The 20,708-nt window shown below is 35.7% G+C and overlaps 1 protein-coding gene and 1 long non-coding RNA gene across 2 annotated transcripts; both read left to right on the top strand.

The window, feature by feature from the left end:
• The first annotated feature begins 30 nt into the window (after window positions 1-30).
• Window positions 31-5,178, top strand: LOC121411591. Its single transcript, XR_005969501.1, has 2 exons — window positions 31-554; window positions 618-5,178. It is a non-coding gene; the product is annotated as an uncharacterized LOC121411591 (long non-coding RNA).
• Window positions 5,179-6,103: 925 nt separating this feature from the next.
• LOC121411590 (8-oxo-dGDP phosphatase NUDT18-like) lies at window positions 6,104-19,989 on the top strand. The gene is made up of 8 exons (XM_041604391.1): window positions 6,104-6,310; window positions 8,768-8,910; window positions 12,716-12,905; window positions 13,553-13,679; window positions 14,194-14,284; window positions 14,977-15,117; window positions 18,680-18,779; window positions 19,178-19,989. The coding sequence occupies exons 2-8, from the start codon at window positions 8,843-8,845 to the stop codon at window positions 19,406-19,408; spliced, it is 948 nt and encodes a 315-aa protein (XP_041460325.1). The 5' UTR covers window positions 6,104-6,310; window positions 8,768-8,842; the 3' UTR covers window positions 19,409-19,989.
• Window positions 19,990-20,708: the final 719 nt, after the last annotated feature.

Genomic DNA, 20,708 nt, shown 5'->3' with positions numbered 1-20,708 from the left:
GTTTTCCATGTGCTCCAAAGTTTAGAATATTTATTTGTCTTATATATCTCTCATTATCCTAAGTTAGTGTAAAATTGACCCTTTTCATTGTACTCTTATCATGTCATCTTTCTGTTAAATATAAAATATCACTTATAGGTGATATCCCCTAAACAAGGTAAAAAAAGGTGTCTTATTTTGTATATTTAAAAAGATTTACGGGTACTATCAGAAGATCTTTTGATCATTTAATTCAAGTTTAATAATGTGAATATGATAACTGAGAGATGCAAGGAAATAATTTGTAGATTTAAATTTCATAAATTAACAGTATTTTCAAATGATATAGATATCGTGAGGCCATCATTGGCCTAGAGAACAATTATGAGGCCTTGTGTTTGTACTTTGTCCCTCTGCTTTGGCCTTAGGTCCCATTGCTTTGGCCTTAGGTCCCATTGCTTTGGCCTTAGGTCCCATTGCTTTGGCCTTAGGTCCCATTGCTTTGGCTTTAGGTCCCATTGCTTTGGCCTTAGGTCCCATTGCTTTGGCCTTAGGTCCCATTGCTTTGGCCTTAGGTCCCATTGCTTTGACCTTAGGTCCCATTGCTTTGGCTTTAGGTCCCATTGCTTTGGCCTTAGGTCCCATTGCTTTGGTCTAATGGGATAGGTGAGTAGATGCTTCAGAAATAAGGTAACAGTTAGTCAATGGATCCTGCATTTGAAGTACTCTTTTCTGTATGTGGCATTGCCCTATTAGTTTATTGTCTTTTTTCTTAGCGCATTTAGATTTAACATTTTTTTTCTTATTGAATGAAATACTCATGTTATGCTACACAGAAATAACAGCAACAATTTTCAGAATACCTATACACATTGTAACCGAATACTTTGTAGTCTGTTCACCAACTATTTCACCTGTTCTTCATTTCTTGTTCTACAAGTAGTTCTTTCTTTTTGACATATCCACCTTTTTATGGTTTATTCTTTACTTTGGAGCATTGCACCCCCCCTGCCTATGACATTTTCATTTGAAAGTTTTGCACAAACATTATAATATTCCTTCACACTATTAATCCCTTTTAATGTTACTGGCGGTCGTACAAAACGAGTAGCAATCATACGTAACTTGATTATCCATCGATCAGAAGCGTGTATCTCAGACGTGCATATGATTTTTGAGTTGTGTGTCAACAACGCTATTTCTGCAGTAGGCTTCATGTGATCTGTAGATACATCTCTGTCCACAAAATGGAAAATACAGGTGTACATATAACGTCATTGTTATCACCAAGAATGTGTTATATCATATTCATGTGAATAGCATTTTGTAGTGTGTGCATGCTAGCATGCAAGCTTTGCTTGTTCATCACAGAATCCTTATGTTTATGTTCTTACTGCATTGATATCGACATAATCATCTATATTGCACTCTCTATCTGTATAGCAGTAATCTATTGAAAGGCGCACAATTTTTATTGTAATTCCAGCTTTAAGGTAATGATGCTGACATTTCATGTTAATTATTCCTACATTAGTATTTGATATACATGTATGTATGTTGTATTTCTTCCTTTGTTGTAATTGATTTCATATTTTGACTCGTATTATGTTCAATGACTGGTGCATTGTTTCAATCAGTAACGATATCTTTTTCCTTCTTGATATGAAATTGTTTTACTGGTGTTTATATTTTTTACAAGAAAAAAAAGAAAAAAATGAATTTCATCTTCTGATCTATTTTTGTATGCCTACTGCATGAAATATGAATATTGATTGAAGTCTCTACTAGTACATTTTCTGTAGATTACAGCATTAATCGTAGTTGATGTAGACATAATGAATGGGTATATTGTTTTATTCATATATAATGAGCAGTGCTGCCTAGTGTTCTTATTAATATATATTTGTATCCATATATGCAGTACTGCAGGTCATTAGAAAAGAGATCTATTTTTTTGCTACATATCATATAAATGTTTGAACCAAAAATGGAATAAATGTCTTGTATATCAGTATAGAATTCAACCTCATTTATTTGGTATTAATGTGATATATCTGCACATCGTGATTTGACAAGAAATTTGGGTTGGCTACATTGTGCACATGTAATTTTTCTTCAAATTTTAGAAATATGTAATATATGTTAAAGGAGGAGTATTAATATCTAATAGGTTATTTGAAACTGAATTTCAGAAATTAATCATTTTTTAGGTGAAATAGAGTTTTTTAAATCCAAAGATAAATATTACTGCAAGATTGTGGCCGCTTTGTACAGAGATTTTCAAATAGGAGATTGCCTTTTATGTCATGTTGGATTCTTTCTAGATTGATATTAATTTACATGTGCATCAACAGATATTTGTATTTGTAATCTATTTATATAAATCATGTACACAAAATTTATGCTGATCTGTATTTATTTGCATCAAATGGATATATGAATTTGCATGATAAATGCACAAATTATTACCATGAATCTAAAAAAAACATCGGAGGACAGGAATATTTATTTAAAAAATAGTGATTTATGATTGACTTCAGTGTATGAAATCATGGCAGGAAACAAACCCATTTCCCAGTACACATTTGCGTATTATGAGAAAGAGGATCTTGCAATATTATACAATTTTGAATATATGCGGAAGCCAAGAAGTATGTAGTCAGTTCCCTAATTTACCAATTCATTTCAAGGTGGTATAATTTCTCTGTCTTAATGAGTTTATCAATTATCAGGAGCAGGTTGTCCAATCCGTTTACACATTTGACAGAAATAATGAAAAAGTGTGAGGGTTTGACATCACTCTATTTTCATCACACTTGTTTTGGATTATGTGACTCATTGTAAATTCTGGTTTTTTTTTCTTTGATTTGAATTCATTATCTGTAGATAACACCATTTACATTGTACATTGATTATAATCTGCTTTTTATATAGTGCTTTCTAAGTAGAAAGTAAGAAATTGGCCCCTATTCTGAATTGTGGTTTAATTCATAGTCTGGTCTAAAGTTGTGGTTTGACTATGGATAGCTGATCGTGATAGATATCTCTAACAGTACAGGTACAATTTATAATCACATCTATTACGTCATTCATAATGTCTCGGAAAAAATATCTGTATTGATTTTTTTCCTAATTGTAGCATGTAGAAAGAGCACAGTGGAAATGCAATGTTAACAAAATTTTGACATGTTTGGCTTTCCATAATTTTAGCACAGAGTTAGACCGTGGCCCAAGTTAAACCAGAATTCAGAATGTAAGCCATTCTGACTTGCCTGCGAACAATGTTATGCACATTCTCCACACCCTAGGGAGCATTCCAGCAAGTTTCCAAATTCAATTGCAAGGAATACACATTGACTTTCAGATCCTATTGGGCATTTGATTTAATACCTATGTGACTATCTGGTTGCTAGATAAGAGTTATAAACAATTCCTCAAGCTATTTCCACTGATACATTCCATGTCATGTGAAATCTTCTCCCTCATATTGAGATATTTCCGCTCTCATGATACCTGGGAGGTACTAGTAATAACCTTTTTTTCTACATGTCAGCAGATAAGAAGACTTTGAATTATCTATAAGAGTATAGCCGTCAACTGGTTTGAGTTATTATCATTTTGATTCTACACGACGAGTTGTTTTCACAATTCATTTATTGTGGAACTACTCATCTCATTATGAGCACTCCAAATCTTTGTGAGGTTAATGCCCTCTCTACTATAAAATGATCAAATGTCAAAGGTTATAACATGTTGGATTTATTTAATTTCATTGATGACTACGCATTAGCGTGCCTTTACTTCACCATGTACTTGCCAATATGGTGATGATTTTTTTTTATATATATTCTAAACATATCCAAGCTATTAAGTGTGACTTTAAAAGTTAAATTCAACTCTTTGTGAAATACCCCCCTTCATTGCCTCATATAAAATAACCTTTTAGAAAATCATTTTATTAGTCAGATATTATGAAGATCTGTTTCTATGTGATGTTGAATATGGTATCAGATATGGTTGTTGATTGTATGTATCAATACATTTTTTCTCTGTGGATGAATATTATATATATTTATAGATAGTTATATTTACCATGCTGTTTTGCTGCCACCAACTTCAACTTGACCGTTTTATAACTTTTAGCCGTGAAATCTCATTCAAGGGAAATATCCACTTTGTTGCATCGCACTTTCACTTTCAGATATTGCGGTCATCACGATGCACAATTTATGTACTTTTATAGTGAATTGGCATTGAGCAATGATGTGATGAGTTTAGGCAATTAATCATGACATGCATTTTAATGGGAATCTCAATTTCAAAAAAGAAATATGGAGTTATTTGGTTTTGGATAGTTTTTAAATTTGTTTGTTTTTAACACATTATGAATACAATGACACATTGACATTGGTCATGAAAATAATATTTTCCTCTTGCTATAAATAGAAAATTATGAATGTGTTCTTTCATTTCGGAGAATATTCACTGACTTTGCTTTAAGGAAACACACTAGCGGCCTTCAAACCAAACTACCACAAAGTAAAATACTGTGAGTTGTTTGCTTCTATTTGATGTGTGACTATGCATGAATCCCTTTTTTTTTTAGATGTTTTAATATATTTCATAAAGTATAGTTTGTGAAAAAATCCAAACCTTGTCTTTGGATGGAAAGAACTTGTTTAATGATGAATAATTGAATGAAAACTCTCCATGAGAAGGGACTTTTTTACTCATGTATAAGCAAATTTATGCATGTCGAATATAGCTTTATGGTCATACTCAGAGGCTTGTCAGAGACTTCCTGACATACCATCAGGAGGTATACTTGCTAAGTACTTTGGTTTATGATTAACAATGACATAGTCAGTTATGTATAAAGTCTATATTTAACAAGATTATTGATAAACTTTGAAATTCCGACGTTTGGAGAACAATTGGCTCCCGACATCACAATCAACTTTGGTTGTTTACCACTTCCCTTCATACAGCTCTGTGATTGGTTGCTAATTTTCTGTATTTCCTGAAGATTAACACTAATGACTGAAGGTTTATTTTAATTAAGAAAAGAACAACTTTATTAGGAACTTTTATTGTGTATTATGGAGTTGAAAATGGGTATGTAATCTATTTTTTAACCTGTGTTTTATTATTGTTTGGCTGTAATTTCTTAATTGAATAAAATCTTGACACTTTTTGTAATTTTGATGATGTTAAAAGTATTTGTTGTGGTATTCTGATGACCATTGTGATTAGCTGAAAGGGTTAAGTTCTGTTAGTAAGATGAATGGGATAGGACAGAGAGAGAGAGAGAAGGATTAGAAAGATAAAGAGGCCCTGGGGGGGTGTAGGGGGATATGGGGGTGGGTAGAGGGGGAAATATTGAAAGACAGTCTCAGGGGATAAAACACCTTGTAACATGAAAGCTAAAATGATGAATTATATAACATAAATTTTTTTTTTAAAAGCTGAGTATAAACCTAGGCATCCTGCTATTTCAATTCACAGTATGTTTCTTGTATTTTTCAACCTAAATTTTTCTTCAAATTTCTGAAATTTGCCAGAGTTTACTTATCTACAAGTCAAATTAGAAATAACTATCAATGTAATTTTTTTTTTTGGGGGGTGGGCTTGCTTATTTCATTATTGGTCATTATTTTTGGAAGGCAAAAATGATGACCTGAGAGTGATAAACTTCTCACACTCTCTCTTGTTTTGTAAATTACTTGTCACCCGCACTGGCAACTTTTTGCAAGGACCTCCCCCCCCCCCCAAAAAAAAAGAAAGAAAAATAAATTATAGGAAAGAAAATGGGAGAAAATGTAAAAATCTATCACAACATTAGATCATTATATGAAAAAGGTAAAAACAAAAATTGCCCCATACATATCAGGCCCCGTCATTTTTTTCTGAAATTTACCCCCCCCCCCCCCCACCCCCCACCATATACTTTTTTTTCCACCATAATTCTACATGTACCTGCACCTATTTTTTGTGTGAAACGAGCTCAAACCTTTATGAACGAGCATGATTGGATTGAGTGACGAATTGGTTCTGCTACTGCGCCACCTAACGGTACGATACTGGTACCGTAAGTCTATACCAAATGAATTGAGCGAGCTAGAGACGAGATTCATGCACGTCCACTGATCTGAGTGAGGATACGAGTTGAGGATAGGGTTTTTCGTGTCAGTGACTTGGTCCAACATCATCACATTTTTAAGATCTAGTAACGTTAGATCCTAAAGTACAGGTTGTGGAATTAAGAAATACCGTATCAGTTTTATGGGGCACGGGCGTGATGATATAGCCTAGCAGCAGGTACCGTATTGAGGTAAGACGTAAGCATATTATTTAAAGTCAATACATTACCATTACCGGTTGAACTCCAGCGATGCTACTCCACTTCACTACCGCTACGCTACGGTACCGGTACGCTCCACCTACCAGTAGTAGAGGCGCTGGTCAGAAAATTGGGATCGTCCCAGTTTACAGGGACTGTCTCAGTTTATAAGGATTTCTTCACAGAAATCTAGGAAAGTTCATTCACCTGTTGAGTGCCGACACCAATCAAGAGTGCTAGTCAATGTAAACATCGGGTTTCATAACAAGATTATTGGTAGGGTGTCTGGAGAAAAAATTATTTTTCTTATTTTAAGAAAATATCACATTTTCTTCGTGAATTTGAAAAGAAATGACCTTCAGACTTACAGAAATGTAACATTTTTGAAAAAAATCAAATTATTGGCTGCAAAAAAGAAGAATGAAATTAGGTAATTTTTCAGCATTTCTCTGCCATAGACTGTGTAGTTAAGAAATGGACACACACAAATCCAAATTTTTAGCTTCCAAGGGCTGTTATAAATTTATTATTAATGCCAAAAACTTGTCCATAAAGAGTCAAATAGGATTTTTTATGCTCTTTCTGATGGTATGATTTTTATAAAGATTTGGAAACCAGATCACAATGAAAAATTGCGACAAAGTGAAAAATTGTGCAAAACAGAAATTTCATTTTCCCATAGAAAACGCATGGGGAAATGGCAATCTCAACACACACAAAAATAAGGGTTTGCAATTTATCTCTAAATCCTTATTTAGAATGATCATATAAACTTGTCCTTACTGTCAAAAGAAGCCCCTGAATTTTCTCTTTCCATACATGCCAAACACAAGTTAATTATCAATTCAGATCACATTTTTCTAATAGCCTGAACTTCCCGAAAAATATGTGCCACATTTTCCCTAAATCAGCCTGTTTTATGCTGACACTTTTCAGAGTGGCTTCAGACACCCTATTATTGGAAGACGGCAAGTCATAATAAATAAACGGTGAACTCAGAACTGGGGGGAATTTTTATTTAGCCTGGGGCGTTTTTGGGACTGAAAGTCATATACTGTACGTATGGTCACTCCCCACTAACGCCTGGTACTCTTAACCTATATTTCCCCACATACGGGTACAAAACTAGAAACTTTCGCCCCCGAGAATTCTACTTTCCCTCTAAAAGATCTAGCCGTAAAACATGTACACTACATGGGGTCCAACTTCATTTCCAACATTTCTGCGATATTGATTTCATTTTTAAAGAAGAATTCATTAAAAAAACGAGAGATTTGTTATGAAAAGGTGGGAAGAGCTTACGGCCGTGTTTACGTCGCCATCTTGATTTCTTTGTCTTCCGCTTGGCGACAGCACGCAAATCGCGCGATTGTGTGCTCAATACAGCATTGGCATACATACCATAGACATAATCCTACCTGTAGATTCTCCACAGCTCACAGGCAGGTTGGTTGCAGTGAACAAGTGCACCTACCCGAACATCAAGGTTCAAAACTTGCTCTGATACTCGTGAGTGGCAATGGTGGTGAAAAAATGTATGTTTTTTGTAAAAATTATACGTCGATACGGCATAAAAAGAAAATAATAGCTTAATTTCTTACTTTACACCCTAACGTTAATTTCACTCCATATCTGTCATCCGGTTAGCCTCAAAAAATGAAAATTGGTGATTAGAGCCAAGTCGGCCAACATCGAGTTCCTCACACGTATAAATAATTCGCTGCCGATTTCAAAACATTTTCATGGGTAACTGCAAACAGTCCTTAACAGGTCCGGACAACCTGTATTATAAATTTCTGCTCGCGATTCACGCTCGCATTATTTAGTTTCATACACATCTTGTTCATGATCACAAACAATTCTCAGAATGTTCAATTTTCAGGACAAATTACACAAAGTTTCCAAAAAAATTATCTTGTGCTTCACATTTGCACAATTCAATTGGGGCTTAAATGAGATTATTTATTTTTAGTAAGAATAAAGCTAAAAATTGACTGTCAGGACTACCCCTTCAAAGAAACAAACACAAATCAACTTGGAGCGGCCGATCGGGGAAAATATGGGTGAAACCATTTTTGCCCCCCTCCTCCCTTTGAGAAAGCTGGATACGCCCCTGGTGGCAGAGTGGTTTTGAAGAGGAGGGAAATGAGGGGTAGATGAATATCAATGGGTTAATTGCCATTTTGTATTTTTGGGAGAGGGGACTTGGATCACGTGTACTACTCCTTGTTATCCAAGCATACAGTTGACAGACTGATGAAAAAAAATATTGACAACAGACTACGGCACCCTGGAAACAATTTGCGGAAGTTCTCGCTATGGGTTGAATACTGTCGGGTCGAATACTAACTGCATATTCAGTGCCCCTTCGTTCCCTGGCCTGTGTAACATCTATCCTTCTTCCATGGGGAAGTCTCATTATACTTAATTTGTTTTTTTATCCCATAGGAATTATAAATACATGCAGATATGCATGGGATGAGATAGACTTGACTGTCATATCTTAACTTGTGATTGCATAATATGACTGATATTGATCGAGCTATTGGAGATCTACTTGCTGGAAAGGCCCCGGATATTCCCCTTGACAGGTTAGTTTGACCCATTTTTAATACTAGTACCGTAAGCGTTTTACAATCGGGGTGTACTTCCCAAAGAGGTAGGCCTATTCTGGGCATCATAACTAATAATTTTGTGGAATGTTAATTGTAATCTCAACTATGCCCCCCACTCTGTCGTTTCATCATTCAGAATTGATTACTAAAATGTGATTGTCAAATCAAATCAAACCAAAATTCCCAAAAGCTACTGGCAATTTGAATTTTTCTGATTAATAAACAATAATGGGCTTGCCAATTCTGTCCAAAAACATTTTCTACAATTTTTTGTATTTTTATGCATTTGATAGATAATGTTTTAGTCTGCAAGATAACTTGTATGTGCGCAACAGATTTCAGAATGTTCATTTTGCCCTCATTCACTTATTTTTTTCAGACAGTACACTGTACACATTCAAGTGTTGTCAAATCCAGAACTGTCCAAAACTGTCCAAGCTCTGAAAAATTAGACAATTGATTGAAAGTCTGAACTCCTATTAAAATGACCTTATGGCTTTAAAATTTTGAAAGAAATATCATTTCACTTATTTACAACACAAATCATTGACGATTTATATACAAAATAATTTTTTTTAGTAAAATGAGACAGTTTGTATACCCTGATCATAAAACAACCCTAACATGTAATTGCTTTATTTTTCCTTTTAAATCCTATGGGCATCAGTTTTGGTAAATTTCCAATCCGTCTACTGCCAACTTGCTCATTCACCACATTGTCTCCCTTCATTTGGTCTAATGGCATTCCATCCATCAACATTTCGTCCAACTACATGTACATGTACCATTTGGTCCAATAACCATATAGTCAGATCATCACTTCGTCTAATCACCAGTTTGTGTTTAACCATTTCGTCTCATTATCAGCTGGTCTGATATTCGTTTTATTTTCATTCATTTTGCTCAAAACACTAAGTCTACCTGTATGTAATTAGACCAAATGGTATATGGACTGAATGGCTATTGGACCAATTGGTTATTAGATGATATGGTGAGTGGACAAAATGACAGTAAGACCATGTGGATAGTAGAAGAACTGATGGTAGACCAAATGATAGTGTATGAGTTGGCAGTTGGACGAATTGGCATTAGACCAAATGAAAATACATTGTAAACCTCAGTTTTCATGTGGAATAGATTACATGTATTTGCTGACCATAGACTAATGTTCAAAGCATTGAAAATATCTATAACAGGGACACATTATGGGACAGCAAACTTGATGAACTTCAGGGAGAAATTCTCTGACCAAGCACTGTTTAGCCTCGGCCAAAGTGAAATTGTGACATTACCACAATTAATTTTGAGTGGTATCTCATAACATCTGCTGGCCATAAATAGCTTCCAGAAATGGTTTCAAAATCCAAATGAAAACTGATGTATAGTATGATTTTTAATTTTTATATTTTCATAAAAGAAATAAAAAGAGATCATTAGATAATGTAAATGGCAAGGTGACAAATTTCCCCTTTTTTATTGTGAAAAAATGATTGTAAAAAGAGATGAGTTGGGTACTTAAACATTCAATTTTCAGACTTTTAGTGATTGTTACCATTAAAAACCGTATTACGTATCTAATGAAATATAATGATACGTTAATATCAGGTCAGTTCATATAGAATTCTCATTATCGTATTTTGTATGATCTTTTTAGGGGTCTTTCAGTTCATCCAAAGTAATTGGCTAAAACCCCCATTCCACAGAGAACAAGACCGCTGTAAGACCTTTGAAAGACCATGAATTCTGGTTGATCTTTCAGAGGTTTCTCAATGAACCTACAATGGTCTTTGAGGTCTTCCACAAGTCCTGACCAATATTTCAGTGGTCTTCGTAGCTTAATTGACCCTAACCTTAAAGTTACTAATATCATGAGACCAATTGGTTGGATACTTGGTCAGTTTAAATCTACGATAGAAATCCAAAATGTATATTTAACAATATTTGTATGAATGAGGAGTTATACATTACATGTATATGTTTATATCTAAACTAAAAAAAAAGACAGAAACGTAAGGTAAATTGTAGGGGTGTCCTGAGCACTGCAGATTAACCTGTTCTATTTACTGTAATGATTGATAATGTATAATCTTTGCCTGTTTGCCCTAGTATGTTGCATCAAATGTTCAGTGTAAAGAATTGCAAGCTCTTTTTGTTGATCAAGGGTATTTTGTGGTTCTATTAAAATCTATTCATTTGTTTTTATTTCTAACTTGACCTAGTATAGAAATGTGTGTAATACATGTACACAGATGTGTATTTTTGATGTGTTGAAATTGAATGTAATTGATTGATCTCCTTTCATAGACATTTTATTGAAAATGAAACCAAATGTTGTTTTTTATACTTTTCTTGAATATAACATTGTATTGTTAATTACAAAAAACATTGTGGTTAAACCAGTGGTTTTGAATTGTTATTGGAAGTCAGTCATCTTTTCTTTCTATTTACACACTCACTGAGTCATGAAAGTTGCATATTTTGCACTTATGGTGAATGAACTTTTAACATTGAATTTATGCAATACATTTTTTGTAGAGTATTCAAGGACTGAAGCGAATAATGTGTACTGTACATGTATTGGTTTTAGAAATATTGTAAAGTCTTATTGTAAAGCCTGTTTAAAGCTTTTATAAAGGTTAAGTGACCCACTGGTATATTTGACTGAGATTCCTATTTTTCCTACCTGGGCTCCAACATAGTCAGAAAATGGTAAGCATGGCAAATCCGCCCAAGGTCGCTAAAAAGTGAATCTACATGTATCTCAGTCAGACCACATTTAGAGAAGCTCTAGACCAGTCTGGGGAGTGTTTCATCAACATTTTCATACGACAAGTTGTCAGATCTGACATCTTTCCCTGATGTTGATTGGCTGTAAGTTACTGTTACTATGGTAACTGTCTGATAAAATGGGACTTGTCGGATAAAACGTCCGACAAGTCCTTTCATGAAACGCCCCCAGGTCTCTGGTTGACCTCAAACCCCTTTCACATGGGCAGACAGGGCTGCCGAGTAGTAGGGATTTTCCATAATTAGTACTGAAAATGAGAATACTACTAATGGCTTCATGCAAAGTAATTCTTTCTAAAGTTTCATATATGTTGTCCTTTGATATTTCTTTGAAAATACTGATTTCCTCCCAAAATACTGATTTTCAGCTTTAAAAACTATGCTGAAATGTTTTTGTTCAGGTTGGTAGCTCTGTATAAACCAATACAAAGTACATATTAAGTCAGTATCCTGAAATTTCATTTCATGTATTCCATGCTTTAGAAATTAAATTATTAAAGCAGTTGGAGATCTGACTTTACATGTACATGTACATGTATGAATAGCTGAACATTCTGAAAATTTGTTAATTTGCTCATTAGTAAAGATCACTTCTATGTTTATGATAAAACTCATTTTCTATTCACAGTTTGCAATGGAATAATTTCCCGAAACTATACAGACTTTGAAATTGCATACTGCAGATAAACTGTGATATCAATTTTTATTGATATTTTGACTACATCTGAATTTTTTTATTTTTAAATACTCAAGGCTTGTAAGGTTGAGTGGTTATAAAAAGAAGTATGAGCAATAACCTGTTCAACACTCCTCCTTGGCTAAACTTTTGGAAATAAAGTCTTATATTCATTGAAACCAGATAATAGGTAACTTTCATTAATTTCATTTTGATCACTGAACTATATAGAAATAAAACCTTAAAATTTCACCAAAAAAAAGCCCAAATTACAATTTTTATTACAACAGTGTCAACTTTATTTTTATTCTTTGAAAGGTATGACATATGTCGCAAGTCTTGTGACAATGACAAGCCAACAATACTTGGCTATAATACCATTATCATCGTAGCTGCGGTAATACTTGATGATGAGGGTCGCTTTGTTCTAATTCAAGAAGCTAAGGAGTCATGCAGAGGAAAGTGGTATCTACCTGCTGGGAGGCTAGAGAGAGATGAAACATTGGAGGTAAAATCAATCTGTTTTTGCTTTTCATATAGGAAACAATCAGCAATTTTCCAATAATTTTCATACAATATAAGAAAATATGTGTAAAAATCAAATACCAGATATTATCTGAGTTGAAATTATTGATAAAAGCGAGAATCTGTAAAATAGTGCCAATTATCACTTCAAATGTAATTTTGCTGTAATTATTATCTTTTAAAGATTTAAATTGTCATTATTCAGAAACAACTTAACCACAAGATAAATGAGCCTTTGAATACAACATCTTTTAAAATATTTTATACGATATCAGTAACAAATCTAAGATGTGTAGTAAGTTGTATACATTAGGTATAAATTCATATTGTATCTATAGTTAATGATGTACTGGAACAGTGACACATCTTTTAAAATATTAAACACATACAGTATCATCAACAAATCTAGGATGTATAGTTTTAAACATTAGATATAAATTCATTTAAACTGGAACAGTGACAGAGTAGGGAAAGGGAAGCCAAAACTTCAAGAACTGATGTAGAGGATTGCTTTCTGGATCATAGCGCTCACACTCACACTGAACAGATTCCCAGGAATAGTGGAAATAAATTGATATGAAAGTGACTGAGAACGAGGTGCTAGAGTTCGTTATTTTTGTTTATTTGCAGATGGGTGTGAAGAGAGAAGTCAAGGAGGAAGCAGGGTTTGATTTTGAGCCAACCAATATAGTACAAGTAGAGAGCTCATTGCTAGCAGGCTACTGGATGAGATTTACTTTCACTGGAAATATCATTGGTGAGTTCCTTATAAGCATGATTGCTCAGTTCATTGAGCTAGGAGTTCAAATTTCCAGTGACTAAGGTTAGATTCCCATCTGGTGTGCTAGTGCCCTTTGGTAAGACAGACCCTCAAGTATGGAACAAACTTATGGATAATTAAAGAATGTTCTCATCTTGATGTATTTAAGTCTTTGTTAACATGTTACCTTTTCCAAAGATTAAATTTTCCTATAATTGATGAATTATGTAGTTTCAAATTCCCCCAATTTTGTATAATGATGTATATAGTTTCAATATTATTGTTTTTCTTTGTTTTTCTTCCTTTCTCATTCCACCTCTTTAGACCATGAGGAGACTTAATTGTGATTTGCGCTTTATGAAAATTGAGCATTATTATCTCTTATTATTATAAAGAACAGCATGTGACATTAAACAGACCTATAGCATAAAAATTGTTATTAAATGACAGAACTCTTGGATAAGTACTAAATGATAACAAATTATTCCTTTTCTTTCCCCTCTGAATGCAGGAGGATCACTGAAGACAGAAAAAGAAGCGGATTCAGAATCGCTCCAAGCAAGATGGTGCTCGATGAATGATTTAGCTAATCTGAGATTGAGGTTTGTTATTGGTATTTCACAAATCGGGGAAGAGTCCTTGTTAAACAAGTCTGGCTGGAAATGAGTCAAGTGACACTTCAATTCTTAGTTGCATGCTGCCTGTATGTTCAAGAGGTCACTGTACTGATTACACCAGGGTGGGGCGGGGGTGAATGATAGCTTGTAAACAGATTAAATCTTGAATTCCTTGTGGCCTCTTAACCCAATATATCCTAGGCTAATTTAAAATTGCATAGCCAGAGACATCATTTTTACATGGAATCATGTTTTGTTTTTAGCAAATGAGGGTTTGAATATGCTTACCGATATTACGTATCTTTGGAACCATGAACCCAGGCATCACAAATTTGGTCTCAAAAGTTGTGTACGACTTCAAAGAAAAAAGTCCTGAACTTTAGTGCTGCAAGCTTTTGATGTTGTGGATTTGTCACAAAAAAGTTGATGTGGTGCTAAATCAGAATGGATATTTCATAGGGTAATGAACTTGGTCTACTTTTGAATCAATATGGAATTATTAACCCTTTTGAAGAGGTAGTCAAAATTTGTGACTTTTAATGCACGGCACATTAATGTAAACTAAATAAATCAAGTTTTGGACAACTACTTGAACAAGCAAAATTAGGGCAAAGCAGATCACAAAAGAGATGAGTATGGAGATTGATATCGTGTTGTGTTTGTGATGCTACATACAGAGCCAGAGATATCCTGCCAGTCATTGACCGAACCAGGCTGTACTACCAAACTTCACCTACAGAGAGACATCCAACTATCATGCCAGATCACAATCCTCATAAACACATGTGTATGAGAATCATCCTCGTCAGGCAGAAACAGTAAGTGCACACACCCCCTCCCTACCCCACGAACCCCCATGTCATTCAGAAACAGTGAGTACACACATCCCCTCCCTACCCCACCTACCCCACATCAGACAGAAACAGTGAGTACACACATCCTCTCCCCATCCTCCACTAACCCCATATCAGGCAGAAACAGTGAGTACATACATCCCCTCCCCACCCCCACCAACCCCACATCAGGCAGAAACAGTGAGTACACACATCCCCTCCCAACCCCAACCAACCCCTCATCAGGCAGAAACAGTGAGTACATACATCCCCTCCCCATCCCCACCAACTCCCACCTACCCCACATCAGGCAGAAACAGTAAGTCCACACCCCCCCTCCCTTCCCCCACCATCTCCCACCTACCCCACATCAGGCAGAAACAGTAGGTACACACATCACCTCCCTACCCCACCAACCCCCACCTACCCCACATCAGGCAGAAACAGTAAGTCCACACACCCCCTCCCCACCCCCACCATCTCCCACCTACCCCACATCAGGCAGAAACAGTAAGTACACACAAACACCCACCCCACCTACCCCACATCAGCAGCAGAAACAGTAAGTACGCAGTAAGAAAATTAAGAAGGGCAGGCCCGTTCCAGCTGGAGTGGATACAATAGTTCCGACGGGCCGATTGTATGGAAAATCAGTATGGCTCTTAAAATGGTATTGTGTCAAATCGTGCCTTGATGAGGGGAGGAATATACAGGAAGAGAGAAGAAAGGATGAGATTCTTGTACATTGTGCAGTACGTCTATGAGGATGAAGGAAGGGTGAGATTCTTGTACATTGTGCAGTACGTCTATGAGGATGAAGGAAGGGTGAGATTCTTGTACATTGTGCAGTACGTCTATGAGGATGAAGGAAGGGTGAGATTCTTGTACATTGTGCAGTACGTCTATGAGGATGAAGGAAGGGTGAGATTCTTGTACATGTTGCAGTACGTCTATGAGGATGAAGGAAGGGTGAGATTCTTGTACATTGTGCAGTACGTCTATGAGGATGAAGGAAGGGTGAGATTCTTGTACATTGTGCAGTACGTCTATGAGGATGAAGGAAGGGTGATATTCTTGTACATTGTGCAGTTCGTATATGAGGATGATCCTTGTTAAACCATAGACCTATGAAGAGATAGACATTCTTTGGTTAGATAATGAATTCACTATCAGGTGACCGTAATTTTCATCTGAGTAACATATTCCTCTTATCAGTCTACTTTAATTCTCATTTGTGACTTAGGCCTGAACTAGTCCTTGATTAGACATTGATAAAATATTGCAAAAATTGTATGCACAGAGGATGATAAATGACTTAAATCCTGGAAAACCATTGTGCAGTTCTGGTTTCCTTCAGTAACATTTCTCAATTTTGCTGCTCTAAATCTGATTGAAAGGCATATTTTGACATAGGGTGTAAGCAAAACACAAACAAAAACGAAACCAGAGAAACTGCTCCTTTGTAAATGATCAGATACGCCTTGATAGTCATGATGGTAGTTGCTGTTGTCAAAACACCTGTATGTTCTCATTGAAGATACACATAATCAATTGACAGTGACTATCATTGCATCTAAGGAAAGCTTCCATTGTCTATCTCTTCATAGGTCCATGGTTAGACTGAAACAGTGAGTCCCCCCCTCCCTCCCAACTTCCAGTGTAGCTGCTTTGGTCAAAGTGGCTCAAGAGATTCTCACTTTTCCTCAGTCAAAAAGCAAAGAGGGGTAAGGGAGAAAAAGAGAGAAAATTTCAATCCTGATACACTTTTTATGAAAATCATTCTTGCAGGACCGCCCCCTTCCTCATTGGATTTGGTTGACACCCCACCCTTTTTCTTCCTATGAAATTCATTAGGGATGAGGAGGGGTAGAGAACAAGGGGGGGGATGAAAAGAGAAAGAGTGAAGGTGACCCAGAAAGAGGCTATAATGGAAAGTTATGGTTCAATTTCTAGTTGTGACTTCTACCTATATGAAGTCTTTGTGTTGAAATATGAGTAGGCATACTTGTGTAATTATAAGCATAGCCCAACACACCAACTTATTCTGCATTGTAAAATCACCATGTCCAAACTGGTGAGATAAATTTACTAATTTACCAGTTATTGTTTGCTACATGTAGGTCATGCATTCTTGAATGAGAATGAACTATATTTGAACCATGTTGATGTCTATCATTAAGATCTATTGTTCTGGATGATCTCTCGTGTGCATCCACTGTGAATCCTTCCATTTATTGGCTTTTCTTATCCATTCACCTGAATCAATCACAATAAAAAATCATGATTAACCTGTCGACTACCCAATTGTCCCTTTCTTGTTGGCCAAGGTCGGAATAAACTTGGCTTCTGGAAGCGAGTAGTTAATGGTGTATTAGTTAAATCTCTTTTTTTGTGGTTGGAGAAAACAATTGCATGACCATGTATGACTGACCTAATATTTAGATTTATTGTTGTAAGCAAGCTTCATAGAATCGTCTTGTTTTTATTATTTCTGTCAAAAGTTGATAAATGCATTTCTGAATTGTAATTGTGGTTCCAGGTTCTTGACTGGATTTTTTTTCAAGGGGAAGGTTTGGATCCTTTGTGTATTATGTGTTTACTTAATTTCTTTTTAGTAAGTCATCGCACTTTGGAGGTAGTTGGGGGAAGGCAGGGTAAGTGGAGCTGCCACCCCCAGACTGATAATGAATGAGTCGGACATTGTGGTGGTGCCATATATTGGTGACCCATTGCATAAGCCCCTAACCCCACCTTATTGTTTTCAAACAAAAAATATTTTTTAGAGGGAAAATACATATTTCAGGCAAAAAAGTAAAAAAAAAAGATGTGAAATAGAAATAGGCACTTTTTACCTACACACATATTTGAATATAATTGAAAGGGCATAAGAACAATATTGTTAGTTCGGGTATGGATCATCATTCTTGTCAGTCTTTTACATGATGGATGCACAAGAAATGTGTGGATGTGAAAATATCACATTTAGTTAGGACTAGGGTAGGTTGAGCCAGCCAACATGGGGCAAGTTGAGCCATGGTAATTCATATGGTAATGTATATTTAAAAAAAAACATCAAAAAGCCACTGATATGCAGGCAGAAAAGACCAAATTCACAAGACAGTTGTTTTACTTTAGAGAATGTTAGTATTTATCGAGAATTAGCAAGTGAAAAGACATTAAATAAAAAGATGTCCTGCTGGTTCTTGTCCTACAACTTTTGTACATAGTTTTTGTGGCTCATCTTACCCCAGAAAGTGTCTCAGCTTACCCCATGGTGGGGCAAGTTGAGTGACCATTTGACATTTTTTATTTCAAGGTGATGGTGACTTTCAGTGTGGGGGTAAAATGTTATATACAGTATAGTTAAAATTGTCTCCCAAGAATTTAAATTTAAGGCAAAGTACTTATTTCTCCAAGATTACCAGTCAAATCAGTTCTAACTTGCAAAGAGCAAAGAAATGGTTCATCTTACCCCTTTTCTCTCTGTTTTTTTTTCTGTTGATCCATTTTAAGAAGAATTTACCATAATGTTTTTTCTCTCGCATAGGAATTCATTTGATGTGCTACTCTGCACCCAGGGGACTCCTCATTTCCCTATCATCAGAGATGGCTGGCAGGCAGAGGATTCATTACATCGACTTGAGAAGGTGAGATAAGATGAAGAACCCTGGTAAACTAATGATAATGTTTAACCCAGGGTTGCTGCTTCAACTATAAGATGATTTTCAAGTGTACCCTGCATATTACCCGTTTCCACCTCAAAAGTCAAGCGCCTGACAAGAAAGCAAAAGGTCTTGTTTTTCAAGTCTTTTGGTATGACTCCGCTGGGATTTAATCCATGTTAGCATTCAGCCTTACCATACATTACAAAGGAAGTCTTACAATAGTGCTTTTGCAGTTCTTGCATTGTAGTGAATCTGCTTTGATAACCTTGAATTATGTTAATTCCATAGGCTTTGTACAGGGCTCATCTCATTCCTGGAGTCAACAGGTTAACAAGCAACATGACTGATTCTGTCCCTCTCTCTCCTTTTTCTTCTTTCAGGAGGCATTTCATGGGAAGAACATGTATGGTTCTCCCTACATTATATGTATAGAGCATGTAGGGAGCCCTCACGGGTCGGCCGACGGCGTATGCCTCAATCTTCTAACCATGACTGAAGTAGATAGAGAACTGAATAATCCAGACTACATCTGGCATCCAATTTCAAGCAACGACCTCAAAAGACAAATCGTCAGCAGAACCAGACCGGGCATGAGTGTATTATGTCCCTAACACATGTAGAGAAAGTTTTTTTGGGAAAAATGTCCTCCATGTTTTAATATATTTATTCCATTCATGTACTTGCAAATATTTTTTGAATTGAGAAAGTATAGAGTAATAAATGTGTGTCAGATTAGAAATAAGAATATATTTTTATTGTACGTGTTTGTGTTCTATACTATCTCATTTAGCAATACAAGTGTTATCTGTAATTGCAGAATAATGAAAATATACTCCAGAATGAATGAAATAGACATTATTATTCCTTTATTCTGCTAGAATGTAAGGTTAGTTCATATCAAAGCTAATGACAGAAAGGTGTTATTATTTGTCAATGTAGGTGTTAATGTTTAGATATAAATATGTGTAAAACAAGTGAAAAAAAATCAGGTTATAAGACCTACTTCATTGCTTTAGACTTCTTCAGACAGCAACTACTCTGATTGACTGGAGGTGATGTTGCTGCTCTTGGAGATTAATAGTAAGAGAGAATGGGAATATATACTGTACATTGCTGATAATTACAGTAGACAAGGTGACCTTTAACTGCACATTTGACCCTGAATGTAGGGGAGACCGTGGTTAGTTGGAACATGGGGTAAGTTGAAACATTGTAATTTTCTTTAACGCCTGGAAAGTAAATTTATGCAATACTGCCCTCAATTTATTGTTATTAATAATACAACTGTTGTACTATCAATAGCAAACACCAGGCGTTAAAGAAAATTACAATGTTTCAACTTACCCCATGTTCCAACTAACCCCGGTCTCCCCTATGTGTAATGACTCTCTCAAACTGTTTGCAAGTGCATCATGAATTTCTTGACTGAATGTTACAGATTTTTTTCAGGGGGGGAGGTAAAAATTTATCTGTGGTCAATCACATCAATGGCTCTCTGAACAAGTATAAAGAAAAGGCAAAAAAAGAAAGTGATTTTGATATTCTTAGGGGCTACTTTTCACAATTTACTGCCTAAATCTGCAATGTCAAATAAGCTTTATCATTGGCGTGGATGGGGTTCATTTTCCAGGGGGTCTTTTGATCATTTTGGGGAAAATTGCTCCGAACCCCCCATTTTGAGTTTTTCCCTGCAAAGGTCTCGCGGTTATCTTTGATAATGATAATATGTAGCATTTATGAGGTGCCAATTATGTAGTTTCCTATTCAATGGCACACTTTATTTTACACCAGCTGTAGCTCCAACTGCAAAGGTGCTTTGTGCATTCAAGGAATTAATCCTGCCAGGTACCCATTCACCTCACCTGAGTTGAGTGCAGCACAATGCGGATAAATTTCTTGCTGAAGGAAAAC

This window comes from Lytechinus variegatus, chromosome 3, assembly GCF_018143015.1.
Source record: "Lytechinus variegatus isolate NC3 chromosome 3, Lvar_3.0, whole genome shotgun sequence".
Classification (NCBI taxonomy): domain Eukaryota; kingdom Metazoa; phylum Echinodermata; class Echinoidea; order Temnopleuroida; family Toxopneustidae; genus Lytechinus; species Lytechinus variegatus.
This window is presented reverse-complemented; position numbering and strand designations above follow the sequence as displayed.